General features: G+C 50.1%; 6 protein-coding genes across 6 annotated transcripts; 4 read left to right on the plus strand and 2 right to left on the minus strand.

The window, feature by feature from the left end:
* Window positions 1-564: 564 nt before the first annotated feature.
* On the plus strand, window positions 565-1304 carry LTR84_005106 (uncharacterized protein; the record flags this gene model as incomplete). The annotated part of the gene is made up of 2 exons (XM_064848678.1): window positions 565-710; window positions 776-1304. 2 exons carry the CDS (start codon window positions 565-567, stop codon window positions 1302-1304), a joined length of 675 nt encoding a protein of 224 aa, XP_064711302.1.
* Window positions 1305-2830: 1526 nt separating this feature from the next.
* On the minus strand, window positions 2831-4097 carry CGA1 (Glucoamylase 1 precursor (Glucan 1,4-alpha-glucosidase) (1,4-alpha-D-glucan glucohydrolase); the record flags this gene model as incomplete). Its single annotated transcript, XM_064848679.1, has 5 exons — window positions 2831-2874; window positions 2925-3068; window positions 3123-3535; window positions 3586-3928; window positions 3980-4097. The coding sequence occupies 5 exons, from the start codon at window positions 4095-4097 to the stop codon at window positions 2831-2833; spliced, it is 1062 nt and encodes a 353-aa protein (XP_064711303.1).
* Window positions 4098-8611: 4514 nt separating this feature from the next.
* Window positions 8612-11649, plus strand: LTR84_005108 (uncharacterized protein; the record flags this gene model as incomplete). Its single annotated transcript, XM_064848680.1, has 5 exons — window positions 8612-8813; window positions 9132-10345; window positions 10398-10492; window positions 10543-11315; window positions 11372-11649. The coding sequence occupies 5 exons, from the start codon at window positions 8612-8614 to the stop codon at window positions 11647-11649; spliced, it is 2562 nt and encodes an 853-aa protein (XP_064711304.1).
* A 551-nt stretch (window positions 11650-12200) lies between these two features.
* On the plus strand, window positions 12201-13059 carry LTR84_005109 (uncharacterized protein; the record flags this gene model as incomplete). Its single annotated transcript, XM_064848681.1, has 2 exons — window positions 12201-12249; window positions 12305-13059. The coding sequence occupies 2 exons, from the start codon at window positions 12201-12203 to the stop codon at window positions 13057-13059; spliced, it is 804 nt and encodes a 267-aa protein (XP_064711305.1).
* A 5912-nt stretch (window positions 13060-18971) lies between these two features.
* LTR84_005110 (uncharacterized protein) lies at window positions 18972-20363 on the plus strand (the record flags this gene model as incomplete). Its single annotated transcript, XM_064848682.1, has 3 exons — window positions 18972-19155; window positions 19218-20273; window positions 20341-20363. The coding sequence occupies 3 exons, from the start codon at window positions 18972-18974 to the stop codon at window positions 20361-20363; spliced, it is 1263 nt and encodes a 420-aa protein (XP_064711306.1).
* Window positions 20364-21092: 729 nt separating this feature from the next.
* Window positions 21093-22709, minus strand: LTR84_005111 (uncharacterized protein; the record flags this gene model as incomplete). The annotated part of the gene is made up of 1 exon (XM_064848683.1): window positions 21093-22709. The coding sequence occupies one exon, from the start codon at window positions 22707-22709 to the stop codon at window positions 21093-21095; it is 1617 nt and encodes a 538-aa protein (XP_064711307.1).
* Window positions 22710-24481: the final 1772 nt, after the last annotated feature.

The following is a 24481-nucleotide window of genomic DNA, read 5'->3' on the forward strand; positions in this document are numbered from 1 at the left end:
TCGCAGGGCTCCGAAGCTCTCCACTCTGAACCCTTCTCTGGATGCTGAGACTGTGTATGTCTTGGCTTTCTTCACGGAGTTTTTGCCGCGGAACAATTTCACTGGACGATCGACGTCACCCTGGCTTTCCATTCAAGGCCATGTGAGCTCTCACGCAGGGATCAACAACGTTGTTTGCGCCATTGGTGCGCTTCAGAGTGCGAAGAGTCCCAAATCTACGGAGCGGCACTTGGTGTCTGAGGCGTTACGCTGTTACACAGCTGCAATCACCAATCTCCGCACTCAAATCACGAAGGCACAAACAAGCGATCTCTTGAGACTCTCATGGAGTACTTTCCTCCTAGGCTTGTTCGAGGTAGGACAAGCAACTGTCTGATATCTAGGATGGATTGAAATCGCTGACATCTGCCTCAGCTCATGTGCGATAATACTGGGCAAGGCTGGGTATGGCACATGCTGTACGGAACATCACGAATGCTCCAGTCTCTGACTCCAGACGGGTGCCGATCCGGTTCTGGTAGGGAGTTCTTTCTCGAAATTAGAATATTCGAGATCGCTCGTTCAATGCTGTTCGTCGAAAGATCATTTCTTGCGACCAAGCCCTGGATCGACTTCACACAAGAAATGTGGCTAGGCGAGCATGCTGGCGAGTGGAGTCCGATGGAGCGACTACTGGATATCATGACACTCGCTTCTGATTTATGCGTTCGGTAAGTTGATGGGGCGTGCTCTTGGCTCGCCATGACAACGAACTGATGTTTGAGTGTGCCGACAGAGTAATGGAGTACACACACTCGAATGGAAAATCATCTTCCGAGGATGAAATTTTGAGAACTCTTGCAACATTCGCCGAGGAGGGTCATCGCCTACGATCTGATCTATATTCGTGGGAAGAAATGGCCCAGATCTGGCCGAGCTCAACCAAATATAACCATCAAATGATGATCGCTTGGGTCTTCTACCCAGCAATCTCAATCTATCTTTCTGGTATATACGACTACGATCGAATATGGGAAGCATCTGGGATCACAACTCCTGGCCTTCCACGAACGGAGGTCCAGCAGAACGTCGGCAAGATACTAGATAGAACGGCACTGGCTCTGAAAGGGACAAATGTTACGGCGCTCGTCTTCTTATTCCCACTTCGCATTGCTGGCGCTCGGGTGACTACAGTCGAAGAACAAGAAAATATTCGAACCTTACTGGCTCAGATCAGCTGCAGCTTCAGTGTCGCGAACGCCATCTCTTCCGATCTTGGAGAAGTATGGGCGGATCCAGTTCCAAGGCTCGTCACTACGGCGTGAAAGCGGGAGAAGCGATCTCGTTCCCCAACCAGCCAAGTCAGCAACGTCGATTTCCTGGCCGTTGCGCATGTTGGAAACCAGAGCGTCGTCCGGGCTGGATCAGCTTCTCTACGCCAAAATATGCCTCATTCCACTTGTGCGTTCCGACAAGCGAACGCCTCGAGACATGCCGCATCGATGCGCCACGTCGAAACCTGGCTCGCAATGACGCTTGTGTGGACGCTGGGGTTGGAAAGGTTGAGAGTATAGCTGCTTCGCAATTGGGGCGTCGTCCGGCATATTCTTGCACTGCATCAGATCAGAAGCTCTGATCCATGGTAAGCCGGCTTCGAAGAACAGGTATATCCACCTCGTCTCGAAGACAGTGGAAACTAGTGATGTTGTTCAACGAGTGCAATGGACACTTTTTCCGGCTTATGGATGAAGAAGAAGACAAAGCGATGACTTCAAGCAACTGCACACTGATTTCTCACATCGTTACCAGGGACCTGCGAGTACTGCCCCTACCCAGAGAGTCTTGTATGTCATGGTATATATCAGCTATATACTTGGCTCTTCGGCGCTGCGATCGAGAGAAGACGGGAGTGTCGCAGGCAACAGGCGTATTATCCACCCATGTTCTAGATGGCACTTCAGCAACGGGGAGCGTAGTGCTCTGCATCCAGGGAAGTAAGCAGATGATGACAGGTAGAGACCACGGAAGCGTATTGAGGCAACAATGGAGCATCGACCACGAGTAGAGAGATGACAAACCATGATCAGAATGACCCAGAATGACCCCAGTTTCCATTCCACGATCTGTGGTCAACTACATTACCTGGGAGATGTTTGTTCGATATAGAGTATCACGAGATGGCTAAAGGATGATCGCACAACACATACATGCGTGTACTCGCGCACAGCGAGAGTATTTATTAGAGGGGTGCATGGCTATAGACATGCTGGGGGCTAACGGGCTACGCTCGTGTTTACTCTTTATATCTTTTATCGCATTCTCTCCTTCGATCAAGTCATGTACTGTACACACTACTACAGCTCCTTTTTCACCCTCCACAAGTTCTAGACTCAAGCACTCATTTGGTAGCCCAATGACGGGAAACCCAGGATCCTTCCTTTGTTCCCTCAAGTCCTGCGGACTCAAACAGGGGAATAAAGGGCTCGCTTCTTGTACGTTTTTGAAAATATGCCTGAGGTGTGTGTGGACAACCAACGACCATAAACCCCGCATGCGTGGTCCCATGTCACCAAGCAATGGAAATGGAAAAAGAAATAAACATCCGGGCGCGTTAAAGAACAGTCAGTCTTCCTCCTCGGAGTAAACTGACTGTTAGGACGGAAAGGAACCTCCATGGTTCATATCGGTGAAAGATGTGCAAGCTTGCCGGCAGAAATGGTGGCCGTGGAAAAAATTTGTAGCTGGGTCCCTAGAATGGAGAAGTATGATGCCAACCCTGAACGCCGGTGGTATATGCAGTCGTGGACAAATCAAAGCTGAACAGGACAACGCTGTAGCAATGCTCATCTCATCATATGAGACCACACATTCGCAGGTTTTCTTGGATGATAATATCTGGACGGATCAGAAGAGTTCATTTGAATAACAAGTGTACGTGGACTTACCGTTGACAGCACCCATTACGAATCTTATTTGTGTTGTATCAGTTGCACACGTGAAATGGGTGTAAATCTGTTTGGTCTCGGCTTGGTTGAGCGAGACAAACCGATTCAGGATATAATCGCAAGCGGCAGCGTAATCCGGACCACCTGAGATATTTGTGTCAGCGCATTTATAGGTCCATCATTTTCCGGATCACATACCTTCATAGTCGGGGAAATAGTTTTGCATGGGGCTCACAGGTAGCTTCTCCTTGAACCTGTCAATCTTGTTCAAGAACAAGATAATGCTCGTCTTGATAAACCATCTCGAGTTGCAGATACTATCGAACAATGTGAGGGCTTCTTGCATTCGGTTCACGGTTTCATCTTCGAAGAGCAGTTGATCATATTCCGAGATAGCGACCAGGAAAAGAATTGTGGTGACATTTTCGAAACAGTGAATCCACTTCTTTCGTTCCGATCTCTGTCCACCAACGTCGAACATGCGATATGTCAAATCCTGGATGATGAACGTAGTTTCGGTGATACCGGTGGTCTTTACTCGAGATCGGAGAACGTCTTGATCGTTTGGCATGTAATCGTGGGCGGCGATGCGATCGATCGAATCAAAGTAGCTGGTTTATGTTAGACACGAGGGAGCTTCTTGTCCAGAGGCCAAACTCACTATCTTGCGGAATCGTTCAATTGATATTCTCTTGACCGCTTGAAGCATTCCTGAACTCCAATGTCTTGCCACAATGCTTTGATGGCGGCACCAACCTCGGGGGGCAGACTATCTCCTTCTATTTGAGGTGGCTGCATGAAAATCGTCTGGACATGGTACTCGGCACGCTGATCATCCAAGGGAAGCTCCAGTGACTCCATAGCTTCGAGAATGACACGCATTGATTGAACGGTGTTTGAAAAGATGATTTCCTTGAAAGATTCGCGCTCATCTCGCGAGTAGCCTCCTTCGTGGATGAGCTTCATCTGCTTGAGAATGGTGGATTTGCCAGATTCACCAGCGCCTATGATCAAAATCAGCTTTGAATTGCCCCGACACACAAAAAGTCACACACCTAGCAGCAGCATCTTGATCTCATTTCGCTGCGCCATCTTGTCTCTCTTAAGCTGATTATCGATTTCATCGTTTCTCGCCTTGCCGGCCGTATCCTCTTTGCTTGCACCACAGCCCATGGTTGCGAGGACGTGAAACTTATTGGGGAAGCGAAAGTGGGTCGAGTGAGAGGGATGGAGGTGACCGATCTGTCAACTTAAGAGCTGTTTTGAGTTAGCTATGGATGATAAAGCAATGGGTAATGAATCTTTGTTTGAGAAGATGAGGAAAATGGTGCATCGTGTTGATGGTGACATATGATGATAACTGACCTGTTGCGAGGGTGATATGGCGAAGCACCAGCAAGAAGAAGCGTTTGTAGGACGAACACTTTCCCTCGAACTGATAGAGAGACTGAAGAGGAAGTTGACGGAAATCCGAGGGAGATCGGCGCGGGATGTGAACGAAGGAGGAAAATTGGCGCCGATCAAAAGACCCGGTGTAGACACAGCGGGTGTCAGGAGAGCTAGACAGGTCAGTGCAGGGCTAGGATCAGTACGTAAAGCTGCGCCTGTAAGAGGGTTGTTGTTGTTGTTATTGTTGTCAAGAGAAGAAGGATGACAACAGCGACGGCGAGTACGAATAATGTACAGAGATGAAAGGGAGAGAAAGACCGAATTGGCTGGATGCCAGTGATCGGATTGACGAGGTGGATTGGAAATAGGATTGATTGCTGTTTTTTGGCCTGTGGAAAATGCAGGCTCGCAGGCGAGGCAGGAGGAGGCAAGAAATCGAGGGTCGTGGATTGAAGCAGACGCCAAACCGGGAATGGACAGGCGGGAACCCACAGCCGTGCTTAACAGTGGTCCAGTGGGGAGGCGTGAGTTCTCCTCTTCAGGCCCTGTTCCCTGAGCTGATCAGACCTGAAGACGAAGAGGTGGGCGAGGGTGAAGCAGGCTAGACACCTACGGAGTAGGACTGGGAGGGGGGAGACTGGGGGACAGGCAGGCCGCAAGCCCCAAGTCCAGGTCTAAGTCCAGGTACCACCGGCTACTAGTACTAGTGGGTCGACTGCAAACCCTAGAGGGCGCCGAACCTGGAACCAAGCTCTTCGCTCGGGTCAAGGCCATCAAGGATTCGAGCTTCTCCCCGTACCCATAGCCTGGAGCTGTACGAAATTCTGTCAAACAGTCAACTTGCGCATCAATTGCGATCTCGAGCCCCTCCCTCTTGGTTACTCGAACTAGTCCCTTAGCCTGTGCCCCCTACTGAATTTAATCGCCTGCTGGTTCCATGGCTAAACGGTGTCCAGCTTAGTGAGGGTGGTTGGACCCATTTGAGTTTTTCTCCCCGGCCACTTGCGCGCCTCTTGCCTATCACTACGAGAACTAGTACGCAGCCAACCGAGCTTGAACGACTTGACCGGCCACCTTCACCATGTCCTCGATACGGCTCATCTTCAATTTCCAGTGTGGTCTTTCCACCATCTGTCCGTCTTGGTTGTCGATTCTCGATTTCTCGAGTCGACGCAGGGGGCAACCTGTGGTCTTGGTCTGGAGCGACCACTGCGTTGGAACGTAGCAATGATTGCCACAGACCATACGTTGGACTGTAACTCTGGAGGACTCGTATGCATACAAGCACGCAACGATGGCCTGGCGTGCGAACGCTCCCCTCGTCCTTGGTTATCGCATCATCAGTGTTTCATCTATACCTGGCCCTCATCAAGTACCTTGATGAACTACGGCTACTAAGACTCCATATGCTGATCTTTGGTGGTTCTGATGAGTGAACGGATCAGGCGACTGTTCGCTTCGGTGTACAGATACTCCTCATCTTCCTTCTCAAGCACTCTAGTGCGTTCTACTCCGTATCAAGTCCCCTACTAATGAATTCTAATCAGCATGGGTCCCCTTTCCTTGGTGCCAACATCCTGCAAATTACTCGCGACTTGCGTACAACTTCTAGCATGCTCCTGAATAACTTAGTCCACTTCTTTTTGACGCATACTCCCATGTCATCGTGCCTAGAAGCGAACACTGGCGAGACACTTGGAAATTGTCTTGCAATAATCAATGCCGAACAACGTCGATAGTCGAGACTCGAACTCGAGAGAACAAGGACAGTCTCCTCCACATTTACAAACTGAACATTTTGACCTGACTCATTGGTGATCAGACAACCATGAAAGGTCACCTCCAATCGAATATCGTGGCGTCGCGTTTGACCCATATCTCTTCTCGCTAGAAAAAGTGTCTGGGCCGGAAGCTTAATATACAGCGCCCCCTTTCGCGGACTGAGGCGTCACTTCCACCCAGTCAGATGGAATCTTCAACCTGATTAATCGACTGGCTACTCCGTGGTTGGTCGATCGTGCCACTGTCCGGATACTGGTGAATGCTGTCCATCAAAAGTTCAGAATCGAAGGACTTGACTTTCGACGCCGGACCTCCCCTAAATCTAGAGACCCATATCCGTACTTTGTCCTTGTCTGCATGAGGCCAGACTCTGCCATCACGATGTATCACCGAATCCCAGTATTCCGGAAATCAATACTCGGTATTTGATGACAGCGGTCAAAGCGATGATCGGTCTATTTTGGATGCCTTGCGGTTGGTGTTTCAGAGAGCACTAGTGGAAGTGACCTCGGGAGGATTTCTTAGTCCGGAAAGGGAGTCCATGCGAGTGTTTCGTCCCAAAGCTGAGATCCCAAGCCCGTCACGTCAGACTTGTCTTCGTTAGCTGCAGCTCTCCCAGACGTGCAGTGGAGCACTGATCACGGGTAACCCACTTGGGGTGGCACTTGGCTGCAGAGTAGAAGGTGGGTTGAAAGCTGGCTGACAGTGGATGGTCGTAGCCGAAAAGGTCGTCCTCGCTCTTAGCCATCATTCGTTCAACCCGGAAATGCTAGCGACACTGATCAACCCGCATCTGAACATCTTTTCCGCCACAATCTCGTTTCTCTCTGAACGACAGGCAAATGGCAGGCCTTCGTTGATGCCGGCTCTGGAATCGGGACAATCACTCTGCAGTCCTTTTGGGATTGACATTGCCCAAGTTGTCATTGTCCATTGTCGCTCAGCTCGGCCCTTGTACTAGAACGGCCTCGTTACAGACATGATCCTCCTTTCATTTTCGCTGCTCAGTACTACGCACATCCTGGATTTCCCAAAACAGCTGAGAGTTCTTCCCTGTAAACCCCTCAAGGATCAAGTGTCCGGTGACAGCCATATCCGTTTGACGATGATTCATCTCATGGCCCCATCCTGATATGCGCAAGGCCACATCGAACACTTTGGAAGATCTGTGATGCATCTGCACATACCCACAAAGTGCACGTTCCCAGGCTTCTATCGAAAGCTTACACGCTATGAACCTTCTGTCTTATCTTCCAGTTGGAGCAAGCAGCATGTGTTGAAACGCATTCTTCACGGCTCTCACAAGGGAAGCCATACTCTAGATCCCACATGACCAAATCTACTGAGGGAGGCATCTTATGCGACTGTCTCGGATCAGAAACGACTGAACCTCGTGACTTCTGAACTGTCCAGGCTGAAACGTCGGGTGATTTCCAAGTTCCAAGGCTTATATAGCAAGCTAAATATTCAGTGGAGTTGTCCCTGTTACTTCTGACAACTCATGTCTGCCTCGAAACAGCCAAAGACCTTGAGGTCGTGTGTATAGACATTAGTCGTCTAGTATCTAACTCTGATGGATGTACCTGTTGTCATTTCATTGATTGGATGCACTGACTATCTCACATAGGTGAGATACAGGTTCGCACGAACATTCCTCGATTGATTTTGTTAAGAAAACAAGTCTAGGTCGAGAATCACCAACTCTCAAGGATGCTGGCGACCGCTGGGACCTACAGACAATAATGAGCATCTAAGACATGGAGGACGAAGTCTTGATACTAATGCTGTCGCAAGTTCAAGTTCAGCTTGGGACTCATGACCCCACATTCAACCACTTCCTCCAACTTACCCCACATACTCTTCTAGGCACAAGGCTTCTAGACATCAAGGACACGAAGAGGGATAAATCCTAAAATCCTCAATGACTGTCATGATTCATTGGAAATGTCTCTCTTATCTATCATGTCGAATTTGCAATGATGAAGAGCAGTTCCAGAAAGGACTACCTACCTACCTAGATGTTTCACCTAGTCATTTAGATATTTGATAGCTCGTCACCTACGTTAGGCTTGTTGGGCTCGTTATTTGGGGACTAATTCATACCTACCCAGGTACCTACACAGGTAGATTATTAGACGTGCCCCAGTGGCTAGACCTTCCATTTATTTGGTAAGACGCAACCCCGGAGTGCATCTTCCCCGCAGTCATGTCCCCCCGCCCATAACTCCAACTTTACATCTTTGATGGCTGCACTGCCGCTTGCAATTAAATATTGGAGAAATCTGAACGCTGGTTCTGGAGACTGCGGAGCGATGCGACAAAGTCTTGCTTCCGAACACCCAACAAAGCCCTGTAGAAGACCCTAGGGTTTCCACACTTACAGGCATGTGATGGCCAGACCGAAGACTAGACTATCAAATGCTGTCTGCCGTTTCAGACGCGGTTTCCTCCACCTCACCTTCCTTTTACTGTCTGTCGACACTGTCCACTAACACTGCCTACGCTTTATTATTGCTATGGCGCTCGTTGGTGTCTCGACAATCGAGTTCGCCAAATCCGATACATTGAAAGCGAGCACCGACAATGCCAAACGCAAGCACGTTTGTAGTGTATGCTCCAGGGCGTTCAAGCGAAGCGAGCATTGTGTACGACATCAGAGAAGACGTAAGACTGGCTCCTTCTTCTTCACGCTCCTCATCCAGCGTGGTCCATTCCTTGGTTAGCTTTCACCGACACCATTTTAGATACTCAAGAGAAACCTTTCGGATGCCATTTCTGTCGTCGCCGATATAGTCGCAAGTAAGACACCATCATCCTCAAATTTCCACGTATGTATGGCTAAAGTCGGCACGCCAGAGATTTGCTTGTGCGACACGAGAGAACTCTTCACGTCGGTGAAAAAGTCAAGGATTTATCTGATGAGCCGGTCAAAGGTGAGGCTAATTCCATCATACTGCTCCAGATATTATTCCTTGTTTGCATGTTGATACCATGGTCTGTCCAATACCTGGTTCCCGGATACTGACACATTCCAAGAGGATGGAAAGGAAGATTCTGGTTCAAAAGATGAGACTGTGTCAACTAAAACATCCTCAAATAAGGCTGGTTCCTTGCGGGTGAAGCCTCAATCACCATTGCAAGCATCCACCGCAACAGTCAAGAGGAAAAAGCCAGCACCTGTGAAGCCTGGCAAAAGACCTCGCCTTTCGTCTCTCGATATTTCTACCGCACACCAGGTTGATGGCCAGGCCGCGGAACCACCACTACCAACCCCAGACACCACCGATCATCAACACAGCCCACAAGTTCCATTGGGTATACTAGAGAATGAAGTCGGCAAGAACACATCTCTTGCCAACAGTCCACCAGCTCTGACCCCCTTTAATGCGGACATGGGCCTGCTGGAGTTCTTCGACCCGTTTTTTGGTTTACCTGCTGAGCAGATAGTAGATATGAGCCTTCCCGGACTCAAGGGACTCACGGAGGGCTTTTCGCCCCTCGAGCAATTTAGTTCGTCGAGCGCGGACTCGCAATTAGGTCACAGAGACTCGGAGAATTATGTCCCAAGTCAGGTATCGGCGACCGAGCCAGCTTCCATGAGTATAGCATTACAGCAGGGAGAAGATCGACCAGCACAGGCAAGTAACGATCTGAAGGACTTCTTTCGAACAGACCCTGCCGACTTCTTTCTGAACTCATGCACCAACACCCCTGTACCGAAAGTTCGTCGCGTGGCGACCGCAAAGCCGCCCACATTGGCGTTCACGGATAGCATGAGGACAAAACTGCTGCAAGATCTGTCGAAACGACTGCCACCTGAGAAGTTGAGCGATTTCAAACTACCTCCTGCGGTTGCACTCCAAAAATGTTTCCGCACATTTGTCGATGCTTTCCACGTTCACATGCCGATCTTTCATCTGCCAACTCTCAACCTTGAACAATCGCCTTCGCCTCTGGTACTTGCAATATGTTCAATTGGTGCTTTGTACAGACTAGAGAGAAAAGTGGCAGCGGCACTATACCATAAAGCAGACCAAGCGCTCGCCCAACGCAATAGGGGCGTAAGCATAGTCGACAGGACCCCAAATTTGTTGGAAGACTGGACACGACCGGGCTCTCAACAGACAAGTCGACTTCGAGATACCTTGTGGACAGGACAGGCTAGACTGCTTCTCACCATGTTTGCCTCTTTCAGTGGAGATCCTGAGGTGATGTCAAGGGCGATTGCACAGATTGGAGAATTCAGCCTCGTAAGAGAATTGTTTGGGTTCATCTCAAACCAGATAAACTGACTTTTACTAGGACTTTCGGAGACTAGCACCATCCGTCAAACCCCGGAACTTTGGAATGGACGGGGTTACCTGGCAGGACTGGGTCGATAGGGAGTGTGTCAAAAGGTAAGATTCTGGAATGAAGGCTGAAGGCATCCATCTAACAAGCCCTTCAGACTTTTGTATGGACACATTATGCTCACGAATTCTCTCGCTATGACATATGGAATGCCACCAAGCTACTCGATCGTATCAGACGGTAACATCGAGATGCCCGGCGACCAGAGTCTGTGGGACGCGACGAATGCTTCTCAATGGTACGACCTAGTCAATGTGAAAGGCAGGTCGTCTTTGTTATCAGTCCGCGACGCAGTGTCGACGATAATGTATGGAAGTTTATTACGCGGCGTGCCTGAGGAATGCTGGAGTTGGTCACCCTTTGCGTGTACTGTGGTGATTAATGCTGTCTCGATTCAAATCTGGCATGTAACTCAGGGGTCCTATTTCTTCGACGAGTTGACAAGCATTGGCCAAGGGCAATCTCACGGGCCAGAGGACTCTCAAGTTCTGACACAGACAGAAGCAGCTCTGTCGAGATGTCTGTCTCTGATCACGCAAGCAAGATCTGGCGATGACTACACCTGGACAGAAGCCGAAGGTCCCTTGTTATTCAACTGTCTGGCACTCCTGAGAGTGACCTACTGCCGAGCATTTACTGGAAATGGGCATGCCGATAGGATGATGTTGCTGAAAGACAATCGTGAAGACATCATCACTTCCCTCGAGGAGTTTGTGGCGGTACCCCAAGAAAGAGATGAATTCACCAGCAGGGCAGTGGCTCGAGCATTTGAAGGCATGGTAATTCCATCAAAAGCTGGAACCCTCCTTCTCCGCAAAACCGCGGCGCTGAGTTGGTCGATCGAGCATGCTCTTGCTGGTTGGGATGCTGGTAAGTTTTGCTCCCACGACTAACTTCAATGATCAGTTCTAACGAGCCTGTTTCAGCTTTACTCGTAACCAAATGGGTACACATGATTGAAGTCGAGACCATCCGCGGTAGAAGTCGAGTCCTGAGCGAGCGAGAGGAACAGCTAATCCAGAACATGGGCGATATACTTGCCGAAGACGACGGAATCGATCAAGCGACGAGTATGGCAGCGAGACTAGCCGAGCATTGGGCAAGCTTTTACGACGACACGTGGGTTTGGGGAGTTACACCGCGCATAGGCTGGATCTTGCGCGAGCTCTCCAACTGCTATGAGAACGCGCTGCTCTCTATATAATGTTAGGGAATGATAATGGGCACGATGACGAAGCTGATATGGACAATATGTGCTGCAGTAGCCTTGCCCAGCTGAGAATAAGTACTCGTCTCCGGCTGATCCAATGAATTGGCCAAGTTTCCGTCTGAAGATCTGGTGGCGTAGCCTGGGAGGGGCTTAAGCCTGGAGGAACCCGCCTATTCCAGCCTAACGCGCTGATAGTGCTCCTGGCAAAGCCGGTTTTCCTGCCTCTCGCACCAGCTGAACTCTCCAGATTTAAGGCTATTTAGGCCTTAGGTTACGCATTAGGCTGTCCCCACAGCTACCGAGTCACCCCAGCCGACCTGCTTGATCTTGAGATCCCCGATTGCCCACCCTGGTCATCACCACCTGCATCCGCATTCAAGACCGCAACAACAAATTCATTTCTATGCCCACCAGCAACATTCGTTCAACTATCTGACTTTTGATTCTACGTCGCAAATCCTCCAAATTATTAGGCAACTCGGAGATTGGTCTCTGCCGCCAGTCATATATTACACGCCCACTCAGAACTTGTCGCAACTCTCACAATGTCGTATGAAATGTCGACGAAGGGCCCTACGCGGGTTGGAGGGAGACGTGAGTGTTCCAAGAACAAGACTTTAGCGCGCAGATGGACTCACTCTCAATGCAGCATTCAACCACAATCAATCTCAAGCTGCAGAGCAAGAGTATGACCGCCTTCGTGACCTCGCACGCCAGGAAGCCGGAAAGCGATCATCTGCGCTCGCCAAGTCGCAACAGGCATACCAGAAAGGCGATGGAGCAGCTGCACACTCGCTTTCCGAGGAAGGGAAGGCGCACGGCGCAAAAATGGAACAGTACAACAAACAGGCATCGGAGTACATCTTTCGAGAGAACAACGCCGACGGCAGGGTGCCCGCAGACACGATCGACCTGCACGGGCAATTTGTTGAAGAGGCGGAGGATATCTTGGAAGAGCGCATTCGCTATGCCCAGTCACACGGACAGACACACCTTCATGTGATTGTCGGCAAGGGAAACCACAGTCCGGGCCACGTACAGAAGATCAAGCCGAGGGTCGAGCAGGTTTGTCGTGAACTGGGTTTGCAATACCACACGGAGGAGAACGAGGGGCGGATTTATGTCAATCTGACCGGTGGTAATGTCAACATGCAAGATGTCAACAGCTGGAATGGCTACCAGCAAGGATATGGAGGACAACATCAACAGCAGCAACACGGGTCAGGTGGCTATGGTCAGCCACAACAGCAGCATTATCAGCAACATGGCCAACAGCAGCAACACTATCAAGGCGGCCAGGGCAGTCAGGGCCAGGGTGGACAGAACGACGAGGTGGAGAAGATGGTCAAGAAATTCCTTCCGAGGATTCTCAAAAAGCTGTTTGGCATGTTTTGTGGTCGGTAGGATGGTACGCATCGCCATACGCTTGTTTGATTGTTTGCTTTCTTAGCATATGAGTGTTTGAAGGTTGGCTGGCATCATCTTGTCATTCTTGATTCGGCATGGCATGGCATGGCATCGGCTTGACGAAAACGACGATTCTACCATATCTTTGAACGACGGGACGAAACCCAAGGAAGAAACCCAGGGAAGAGTTCTTGATTGCAGAAGCAAGTTTCCATGCGCGATCTCGGCGGTATTGGCAAGAGGATATGAAAGGTACAGCCGCCTTGAATGTAAGATAAGGACATGGATGTGAAGTGGATAGAGCATTTGGACACAGGTATTAGCCAAGGCTGTAACACTACGAACCTGATCCCCGTGCCAACAATGTTGTTTGATGGATAGAGCGTGAAACTTGCTCCAACAAATTCAAGAGGCCTCGAACTTGAACTTGACTCGGATTCAGATACATACCACCGGGCTCAGGTAGATGCTCGTACTATCAAAGACTACCTGCCTTCACGAGCCATGGAATCTTTGATAAGCGTTAGGCACCGAACAGCGGTTTGTCCAACTAACGCGACATCACAGTAACGGATAAATGCCTACCTAAGTAGACATCAACAAGCGAATACTAGTCGCGCACCATATCTGCGATCTCTCTTAAAATGAATCTCCTTTTTAAAATCTGCTGCACGATCAAACGAAAGGGCAAACAAAGCATGCAGCACATTCTTCTGTCCCGTCCCGTCACAGACAGTAGAAGCTCAATTCCGCGGTCTCTTCCGACCTCCCTCGCAGCTTGGTCCCAAGGCTTGCCTTAAATCTGGAACGATCTCGTCCATCGAATGTCCCATTCCCGTCAGCCAGAAAAAATCTTGTCAATCATCCATCCAACCCTGCCGCCCTGCGTCGGGCAGTCAACATCTCCCAGCCGGGACCCTTGCCGGCCGGGCTGCCCTCGGCTGCGGTGACCTCCTCGACCTTCTTGAACAGATCATACACAACCTGTTCGCTCACGGCACTGTCGCCCTTGTAGTCTGCGTGGGTGCGCACGAACTCGCGGATCCACTTGGCGCCCGTCCACAGCGTGCCGTTCGCGCGCTGTCGGATCAGGTTCAGGTAGCGGGCGAGTTCGCAGCGCGTCGTCACGTCGATGTTGACGCTGTCGAGGTACAGTTCGACGAGGGGGATGAGACCCGGGAAGTCGCATGTCGAAGACAAGTTGGTGGTGTTGTCGTTGTCGTCATCGGAGCGCGTGCCGTTGATGATTTCGTCGATGCTCATTTGTGTGTATTCATCTTCGACAGGGCCTGGTGTGGGTGGGCGGCTGGGCTGTGCGGGTGTTCGGAGTGGCGTGGATACTCCTGAGACTTCGGCTTCGCTGCCGCTGCCGTTGAGGTTGCCAGCGCTGTTTGGTGTCGATGTCTGTGGAGAGTCTTTGGCGTTGCGTCGTGGCGGCATGGGGTTCTTGCGGAACCAGAATTTCGACTTCATCAACCCGTCTCTCGTGTGAGCTGTCTCCATGTTCTCTGTCGTGAGGGGGATGGGGATGTAGAAGTTCAAGTCGAACGACAGGATGGCTCGAGTCACGAGCACAATGAAGATGCTGAAGGCGGCGTTCTCGAAATCCGTCATCTGAATTTCCATCGACCGGAATTCAACTCGCCATCCGATGTCGGCATCTGGTGGCGGTGGCTTGAACCGCATGTGTTGCCAGTTGGTGCTCTGGATGTTTTCAAAGTGGTTGGAGCCTTCGGGGTCGAGGGTCTTGAGGTCTTCGGAAAATATTACGATGGGGTCACGTATGAAGAGATGAGCAAAGTGAGTGGCAAGGAGGTCATCCATGCCCCCATCCACAAGTTTTTGTTTCAATCTCTCGTCAACAATGAGATCTGGGTCCATATATTCAGGCCTTCGTCGCGGGTCCTGAGCAATATATGTACTATTGCTCGCATACCGTGACTTTGGTATTCTCCATCGATCATTTTTGAGCGGGGCTTCACCCAATTCTTCAGCGGTTCGGTCATCAACAGCGCGAGAAATTTGATTCCATCGCACATCCGTATCAACAAGGAATCCCTTGTAGATAGGAGTGGCAGCAGTAAGAGCCAGCATGATCGGGCCGAGGGGAGATAATTGATCATAAAGCGTGCGACCCTCGCGAATGTTCTTGGCCTGGAATGTAATCTGGAGGCAGCAGCTACCCATACCAAATGCCATGGCATCCATGTAGACGCAATCGGTCTTTGCAGCACCGTTACGCACGTCATCATCTTCAGGCCACTGATGAAGGTCATAGTTGACGGTCGGATCCTGAAAAGGCGATGGCGTATTTTTATCTTTGAAGACCGGGACATTAAGTTCGACTTTGCGACCTCGGCGTGAGCGAATGTTGGCAGCAAGCGTGGGAAAGCGAATATGCGGATTGGCAATCTCATCCGGTACAAATTGAGAGCGTAGCGCTGGTCCTGAGGGAGGGTAGTAGGGGGTAATAAAATCCTCTTTACATCCAAGACGAGGAAATGTCGTAAGTGTTACGGGGTACTGCTCGGGATCCATATGATCTTTGGCGATGATACGACGTTTTTTCATGTCGGACTCGACGTCGAGTAAATCCTTGAAACCAATACCCCAAGGCTTTCCTGGAGTGGCTTCGAGCATGAATCGTCCAAACTCAGGATGAAATGTTGGTAGAGCCCCTTGTCTGCCAGAGTCCCTTTCAAATTGTTAGACAGTCTGCACCAAATGTAACAGACGTGGCGCAATATGCCTGACATACCCATTTTGTAGCTCGGGGACCACTGGCCCTTGTTTCGCAAGTTCTTCATCGCGGGCGAGGGCTTTGAGGACTTCAGCCTGACATAGTGAAAGGCGGACCTTTTTGTGGTCATCATCAAAAGCAACAACTAAATATTCAATCTGCAAAGATGGCCAACATTAACATAAATTACCATATATACTTAAACGAAGGCCCATACCTCGTCTCCCCACAGAAGGGCATCTCGCTCTTTGCCCTTGGCTTTGCCCCAGATTGTGAGCAATTGCTGTTAGAGTATAAGTTTGTGGATGCTCGAGTCCCAAAAGATAGATCAAGCCGTACCTCGATACCCCATTCTCTCACCTGATTCGCGGCTTGCTTTGCTTCCTGCCACTGGAGCGGTGTTCCTAGCGCTCTGAGCAGGTGGTCAGCTATGTCCACAGCAATCGTGGAACAAGGCTACTGACAAAAGTCCCATGCTTAACTACTCCACTTTCGAAGCCAAAGAAAAGATGTCGTCAAGAAATGAACCTGGGAATCGAATTACTCCATCGGGCAATTCCGGGCCGTGGTGAAAAGGTGAATAGACTCGATCTCAAAAATCAGCGCTGTCTTGGAAGCAGTCGAGCCATGCTCCGGAAGATTCTGGTAGCTGGAGATGTCCTTGTAACGGCCGCGGGTTCTACCATCAAGGATGTGGGAGTTGGTAGAAAGAGTCCGGGCCCTTCTGTCGTGACGTGGTTTTACTTTTTTTCTCAGGTGGCGGACCGATTCCGTGAATCAGAAGGCGAGAAGGTTGATGTGGGGTGGATTTCTGGATGCTTATACCGACCTCGATCGGGATTTAACGCCAGATTGGGCTGTAGGTGTTATTGAACCAGTTCGGAATTGTGCAAAAACCACATCAAATTGTCGAGGTTGAATGTCGAGCCTTTCAAGTTGGACGTGGAGAAGAGGAGTTTCAGTCGAGCATAAATGAACACCCAATGCCTCGTACAATTACGAAGCTTTAGTAACACCACAGAAGGGCGTTAAATTAGTCATCCGATACGTTCCACTGATCCATGATTCGTTATGCTGGTTAGTCTCGTGGTACTAGTTGGCCAGGTGGACATTTTCTGAAGTGATTCTGCTCTCGAGTCAAGAAAAGTGGCCATGCATATTTCGTTTTTGATATCATGTGGGTTCGTCAATCAGGTCCAATAAAAATCACCATCTACATGTATGGTTCTTGTCGCCGCTAATATCCGTTTCTGTTGGAGGATCTGGATGACACCATTTGCGCCAAACCAAATGAACCACTAGTTAACGTGGGGGTTTCTATATCAGAAGTGTCTTGGAACCTGGTTGCAGGGGATGTCCAAGTAGTGTAATGCAATGCTCTTGGACTGGAGGCCTTTTTGGCTTGGTGATTATAGAATCGAACACGACGTCGAATGGCATACGTTGAGCCTGATATTGTTCACGTGATGAGATCTCGACTCACGACCAAGGAGCATGATAAAATATCAATTGAGCCTGCCATATGTGATCCGCTTCCAAAGTCCGTGGATGCGATGGAAGTGCTTGAGATGGCAAGAGCCAGGTGGCGGATCTTCACCATTGCGTGGTGGCCATCACTCTGACCTCATAAGTTCACGGCGCATCCACCATTGACGCCGTGTAGATGCCTTTTAAACACCTTTTTCAACATATATACAATCCCATCTCTGGGGCTCACGTCGCTCCTGTCTTATTCTTCATGCAGCGACGGTAGATTCAGAGGCTTTGGCGGCGCGTAGTTCATCCATTTTGGCGACCCGTTTCTTGAACTCTTCATATTGGCATTTCTCATATGCGTGTCGTTCGTTCTGTTGCTCACGACAGGTCCTTAGTTAGCCTAGCTCAACTTCCTTCCCTTTCGCTTGCTTCTTCACACAATGCCAGGTAATTGTTGTGCCACTCACCTCGCATTTCCATATTGCCCAAAACGTGTCATGCCGGCATTTATTGAGAGGTATTAAAAGACCGGCACAGCTGTCTCGATATGCTAGGGGGAGTTTTGCGTCCGACATGGCCGCACGAGAAGCCGGAGCTGGTGCAGAATCTATCGGTTGTTAACTCGTGCAATGGCAATATCGGAAAGCTTGGTCCCACCTGCATGGCCGAGGCCAAGGGCTTCTTTGACGGTCTCTATTACAGCCATGGTGAGGCAAGGCTGCTGAGAGAACGACAGACGAAAGGTTAGAGGCGTGGATGGTCGTGAGTAACCAATGCCTTTCAACAGCTACGACGTCGTTGCGGAAGGAGCAGCTGCGCAGATGTACGGGGAAGCGTATGACCTGGCAATGCATCTTGGCATCTGGATCCGGATAAATCTGTCGCCGGGCGGGAGATTCGCGGATTATCTCGACACTGAGCTTCAGCTTTTAGGTACCAAGAAAGCGTTACCTGCTTAGCATTTAGGCATTTCTCTACCCCGCCATCACTACAAGACATGCCTATGGCCTTTAAAATTGCTGCGGTACTTGGTGCCTACGAGTAACACTCTCTTTGCCCAAGTCGAAGGAGTCGACTTGACTAGACCTTCACGTCTTTTGCAGACACGTCAGTACCTAAGTAGTCCCAATGATCGCAGAAGAGTCTACAGAATAGAATCCGGTTCCGATTGTCGTGACCCGATGGCTTGGCCGGGCGCCCCCAAGGCCACAGCCACAACCACATGATGAGATGTGACCGTGGGTGCCGCCATCAGCCTGGGCGTGCTGCGTCATCAGTAGGTGAGAACTGGGTGCTGGGACCCTCCGTCTCTGTAAGAGTCGACGAGTCAATATTCAATAGTTTGCCTGTGCCAGTGGCTTGGGGATAAATGCAGACGAGACTTGCGCCTGCTAGCAAGCCATAACCGTTTCCCATATTGTTCACGGTCCCTCCAACCGTTGCAACCACTTCTTCTCGTTTTCTTTGCAGACCACAACGACTGCCCTCCACCCTTCCATCTAAAGCTCCACATCCGTTACTCTTCTCTAGCACTACCTCAGAATCCTGCTTACTCTACGCCAATATCCCACATCAACCGTCTCTTCCGACCCTTCCCCTTCCTCCTCCGACCGGCACTGCCACTTTGGCCAGCAACATTCGCAAGGCATAAATAGGAGTCTGTTCGTTGCGGAGGAAGAATCGGAAGACAAGCATGAGTCTCAAAGGCGTAGGGAAGAGTTTGACTCGTGCGCCGCAGCAATTCAAACAGCGTTTCAACCTTGGTGACAACACCAAAGACGCTGTATACATTGATGCCGAGCGTCGCTTCGCCGAGTTAGAAACCGAGACCAAAAAGCTGCATGATGAGTCCAAGAAGTACTTTGATGCCATCAATGGTATGCCGCTTTTCCGCTACTTGACCAACCCAAAGGATGCAGTTCGACTGACAGTATCTTAGGCATGCTCAATCACCAGATTGAGTTCTCAAAAGCCATCCAGGAAATATACAAGCCCATATCAGGACGTGTATCTGATCCCAACTCTACCATCCCCGAAGGCAATCCCGAAGGCATCCGGGCATGTGAGGAATACGAGACAATCGTGCGCGAACTGCAGGCCACATTGCAGCCCGAACTGGAGATGATTGAGCAGCGAGTCATTGCTCCTGCAGACCAATTGCTGGAGGTTATAAAGTCCATTCGCAAAGTTTCTGTCAAACGTCAACATAAGCAACTCGATTATGATCGCCACAGAGCCACGCTGAAGAAACTTCAAGACAAAAAGGAGAAGACTCTCAAGGATGAGAAAGCTCTCTTCAAAGCAGAAAACGACGTCGAACAGGCCACCCAGGATTACGAGTACTTCAACAACCTACTCAAGGATGAACTCCCCAAGCTTTTTGCTCTCGAGGCTGAATTCATTGGACCACTTTTCCAATCATTCTATTACATGCAATTAAACGTATTCTACACGCTGCATGATAAGATGCAAGGAATAAACATCGGCTACTTCAATCTGACCCTCGATATCGAAGAAGCATTTGAGATGAAGAGAGGCGATGTCCAAGAACGTGCTGAAGCTCTATCGATATGCCATTTCAAAGGCACCGGGGGTATCAAGGTTGCAAAAGGCATGTCCAAATACGCCGCCAAATCAAAAGAGGCAGAAGCCAACAAGTCCACCTATGCTGGCCGAAAAATCCACGACCCAGAAGCAGGTCTGGCCAATCCACCACCTCCATACTCACCCACGACATCTGTGAGCGGCCCCAGCAGTCCTGCGCTGGCCGCTTCCATCGCTGCAAAGGGGAAGCCTCCACCACCCAAGCCCAAGCCCAGTCGCTTGAGTGGAGTTCCCGCAGCTGAGACTGTGACGGCCCTCTACGACTACGAGGCTCAAGCAGAGGGCGATCTTAGTTTTATGACAGGCGATGTAATTGAAATCACTTCGAGAACCCAGAATGAGAACGAATGGTGGTCAGGCCGAGTGAATGGGAAGTCGGGCCAATTTCCTGGTAAGTTTCAAATTCTAAATTCGGCGCCGGCCCAGAATATTCCTACCAACTCTGACCTCTTTTCCAGGCAATTACGTACGTCTGAACTAGGCAGCTAAAGGACGTGAACCACCCTATATGCCAGCCTCGATCGCTGGCCCATGTTACCTCATATAGTAGATAAGCTTCAAGAGGCTCTGATCAAAGCACAACCTTCATACATCGCAGTCCACTTGAGCAAATAGGCATGCACTTCTGTGCGTCCAAAGGCTCATTTAACGACGGTGTGAGCAAGATCTGCCCAGGTCGTGAGACTTCGCTTTCATAGCGCTATAGACAGCAAGAGAAATTCTGGATATCTCTTCATCATCCAGGCCCACCTTCGCATTTCTGCCGCGCACAATTCTTTCTTCTGCGCAGCCCTTCGCTCTGACTCGTTTCCTGTCGCGGATACCACCAATAGCCTTACATTACTTGCATGTAGCGAAGAGCGCCACGCGCTGAATTGAGCATCAAGACACATCGTACCGAATGTCAAGGAACCATCGGACTCCTTTCCCGACCATCAACCGATGAAAGCAACAATGTAGCGCCTCGCTCCTGGTGAAAGGGTCCACGTTCAGCAACTAAATTAATCGAAGGTCTCCGGATTTCGAAACGAAGGGCTTTCGGGTAGCCAAGCCCCAATTGAATTAGGTACGTATCTACTGGTTTTCTAGGTAGATTGTATCTATCGAGGCATTATATATACGAAATCATCTGTACGAACGAAGGAAAAATGAAGGACGAAAAAAACTTTTAGAGGGCACACAACGCAGCGCCTGGGAGTTGTGCGTGTGCTCATCGCGTCCAGATGCCGTTCGCGATGCTGAGGTATCGGGCCCTCTCGCGCCAGGTCAGCAGACCCGATGTTGAGGTTGGGTTGGTGGCAGGGGTGGCGCTAGAGATTTTGGACGAGCTGCTCGCGCAGGTTTGCCGGGCAGGCGCTACTGAGGATGCCGACGATGAGGACGAGAAGGATGATGGCATGGTCGACGATTCGTCCTGTCCGGACGGTGAAGATGGTGACTCGACGGTTTGAGGGAATGGCAGTGATGGCGGCCAGCCTGATGGTGTTGGGGTGAGTGTGGCCATAGATGTAGAGGATACATTCGGATATATGTCCGCTGGGCATGATATACTTTCGTTGATTGCTTGATCGTCGGTCTTGACGCGCTTTGTCCGGTCTGGTAAATTCGAAGAGGCTCTGTCCTTGTTCTCAGTCTGGAGCTGATCATGAGAAGGTTCGAGGTCTCGTGTTCGTTCTTCCACATGATTGTCCGAATGGGATTTTCTTTTTCTGGCAAGGCTGGACATCGAGCTCGGTTCCCGACCCCTTTCTTTCTCACGCACAAGGGTGCCATCAAGTCTGGTCATGCCCTCGAATCCGAACGTGGGATCGAAACTGACGAACACGAGGGCCCGTTCGCCGTATCCTCCTGGTGGCCCGGCCATGTAGATCAACCCTTCATCCCCTAGCACAGCCTGGACCTCAGAAACCCGCCCACCTGGACAGAGAATCTCTTGCAGCGATTGAGGTGCATCATCCTCGGGCCAGAGTGATATATGACTGGTCGAAAACTCATCTTCACCATCGAGCATCTCCTCTCCCTCTCTATCTCGTTTGCGTGGTCTGACAATCAGACCACCGGCTCTCATCGGGTTGATTGTATCAACCACAAGTGGTGAGATGTCCTCGCGGCTCACAACGCGTAGCTTGACGCGTTCCCTGGGTCGCCATTCACCATCCGCTCTATACTCCTCCGTCACTATATCGACGAATGACTGTGAGTTGAAACAATACCCGTTCCATTTTGTCTTTGCCCGAATATATTCTTTGATGCAACCCGTGGCACCCTCCTCCGAATGCACGTACTTTTCGACCCTAGGCCTTGCTGCTTCGTACCGACTATTATTCTCCTTATCCAAGGTCTTGCTCAGCGGGTCATCAGGTGGGTGTCGAAGACCATCTGTCAACTCTTGATGCTGGGCTCGGTGAAATGGCTGTGTGTAAAATGTTCGGAAAGAGCGACTTCCACCATTCTTCCACTCCTTGCGACATTCGATGATCAAGGATTCGCCAGTCCGATGGTCGTGCTGAAATTCCAACAATGTCCATGCATCGTTGATTGGCCCCTCGACATGTTGTCGACGCCATATGACTCGTATTCGTAGATCGGGACATGGGTCATCTAGAGGAAAGCTGATGAAATGATAGTAGCTCGTCCAGTCCACCTCCTCGCTTTCTAGGCTTGTCTGATTCGTCACCGCGTAAAAGTGTCCTTCAAATATAGTAAAGCAAGCAGTAGACCCGATTTCTGATCCATAGAAGTTCTCTAGCTGCAAAGGTTCTTTGCTCACTGCTTTGCCCGTGCTAAGGTTGTACACTTCGAGAAGCCACTCATGGTGCTCGTGCATGCCGCGCGCCGAGTGTGTTCCATAAACCAGGTGTAAGGAGTCATGCCTCACGAATAATTTATTGTTCGAACGTACTCGGACACAAAGAAGAACTCGGTCATGTCTAGCGCCCGCGGGAGTCCGTGTCGATGGCTCGAATATTTCGTCAACGTTAATTGCGAATAAAAAATATCCGAGAGTTCCGAAATTGCAAAGACAAACTAGTATCTTGTCTGAATAGCTGCAAACTCGTATCGATTTGAGAACTTCTGGATCTAGAGTTTTGCCGTTTGTATCTTCAAGCATCGGATGACTGCTGAAAAAGATCCTGCTCAATACCTTTTCAGTAGCTTTCGCGTTGTTGAAATCGAGAATGCGAATTCCAGTCTCCGTGGAGTAGCAACAGACGCCATCGGCGTAAACAAAGCTAGTTCCGTGACCAATTATTGATGCCGAATAAGGTGATGCATTCTGGATTGAATGCCTTTGGCGATATATCCTACCTAGAAGGTGCTTGAACTCACTTTCACCGCCCCGCGAAAGCGCCCGTCGTGCCCAGTTAGAATGTGGTGTGCTTCTCTAAGAAAGGGTTAGCAGTCAACACGGGCCAGCAGTCAAAACTCGCCGCTCACTTCCAGGCATTGCCTTGCCGTATTTTGATCTTGGAGGTGACCATGTAGCACCCTGCAGGTTGCTTGCAAGTTGTAGTGGGACCTGATATCAAGACGTCGAGCAATATGATGTATGATGTCAAATGGGAGGTCAATAAGCATTTCCGATGATGGACTCTGGCAGCTGACCTGAATGCCAGTATTATTGATCCGAATGGGTCATGGAGAAGTGTATGGCGCGAACCTCGCAGATGAGGCTATGTGGAGGAAACGAAAGACTGTACACTGATGTGGGATTCCATGGAACGAGTGAGCATTGTAACATTGACAGGGCCATGAGCATAAAATGATGAACGATAGTATGAGAGATTGGTAAACGGGAACGGAAAAATGCAGTCTTGAATGGAACCATGTGAGGACGAGAAGTGTAACTAGAGCAGAGCCGCATCAAAGGGGCCGAAGGACGTGCATAGCAGGCTGTGTGCCTAGGTGGGGCGAAGTACGGATATTGGTGAATAGAAACAAGTGGCATGTGGAGCATCTTCAGCGGAGAGGACCTTGAGGGTTGAGTCTAAGGCTGAATGCTTTGATGCCAGGAAGTCGAGTCGAAAAGTGTTGCCCCGAGTGTTTGGACACCCAGATGGGAGAGCGGACCACTCTGGGAGTTGAAACTTGAGGCTCAACTCGACGAACTAGGCTAGCGCGACTTCGGGTGCCACGGATTCCCGTGTCAGGGCTCCTGGGCTCGTTCCGTTTGATCCCATGATAGCTTTGATCGAAAAGCTTCCCCAGGCTTTGACACGTCTGCCGTGCAACTGTATTTCTATGGTCATCCTTATCCCGCTACTTGGCAGAATCACCTGCGCTCGAGTCGAGTCGAGGAGAACAGGTGATGTCTTGCTTCGTATCGGCCTGTGTCGCGTCACGCTGGCTGGTTCTAGACTCCAGTATTAGCTTAGTTGCAAGAGAAAGTGATTCAAATGTACTCGTGTAGTCTCCCACAATCTTTGGTGGTGTTGACTTCCGGGCAGCGAGAGCTTCGGGTCACTAAACCCATCTGTCAGTGGGCATACGGACACGTTGAGGCAGCGCCCAAAAACGTTGGCTTGCATAATCATCACTGGGACGCATAATGAGGAGAAAAGACAAATGGAACGTGCGGGATTTAAATCGTTGATGCCC

The sequence above is a fragment of the Exophiala bonariae genome (assembly GCF_035927105.1).
Source record: "Exophiala bonariae strain CCFEE 5792 chromosome Unknown scaffold_2, whole genome shotgun sequence".
NCBI lineage: Eukaryota > Fungi > Ascomycota > Eurotiomycetes > Chaetothyriales > Herpotrichiellaceae > Exophiala > Exophiala bonariae.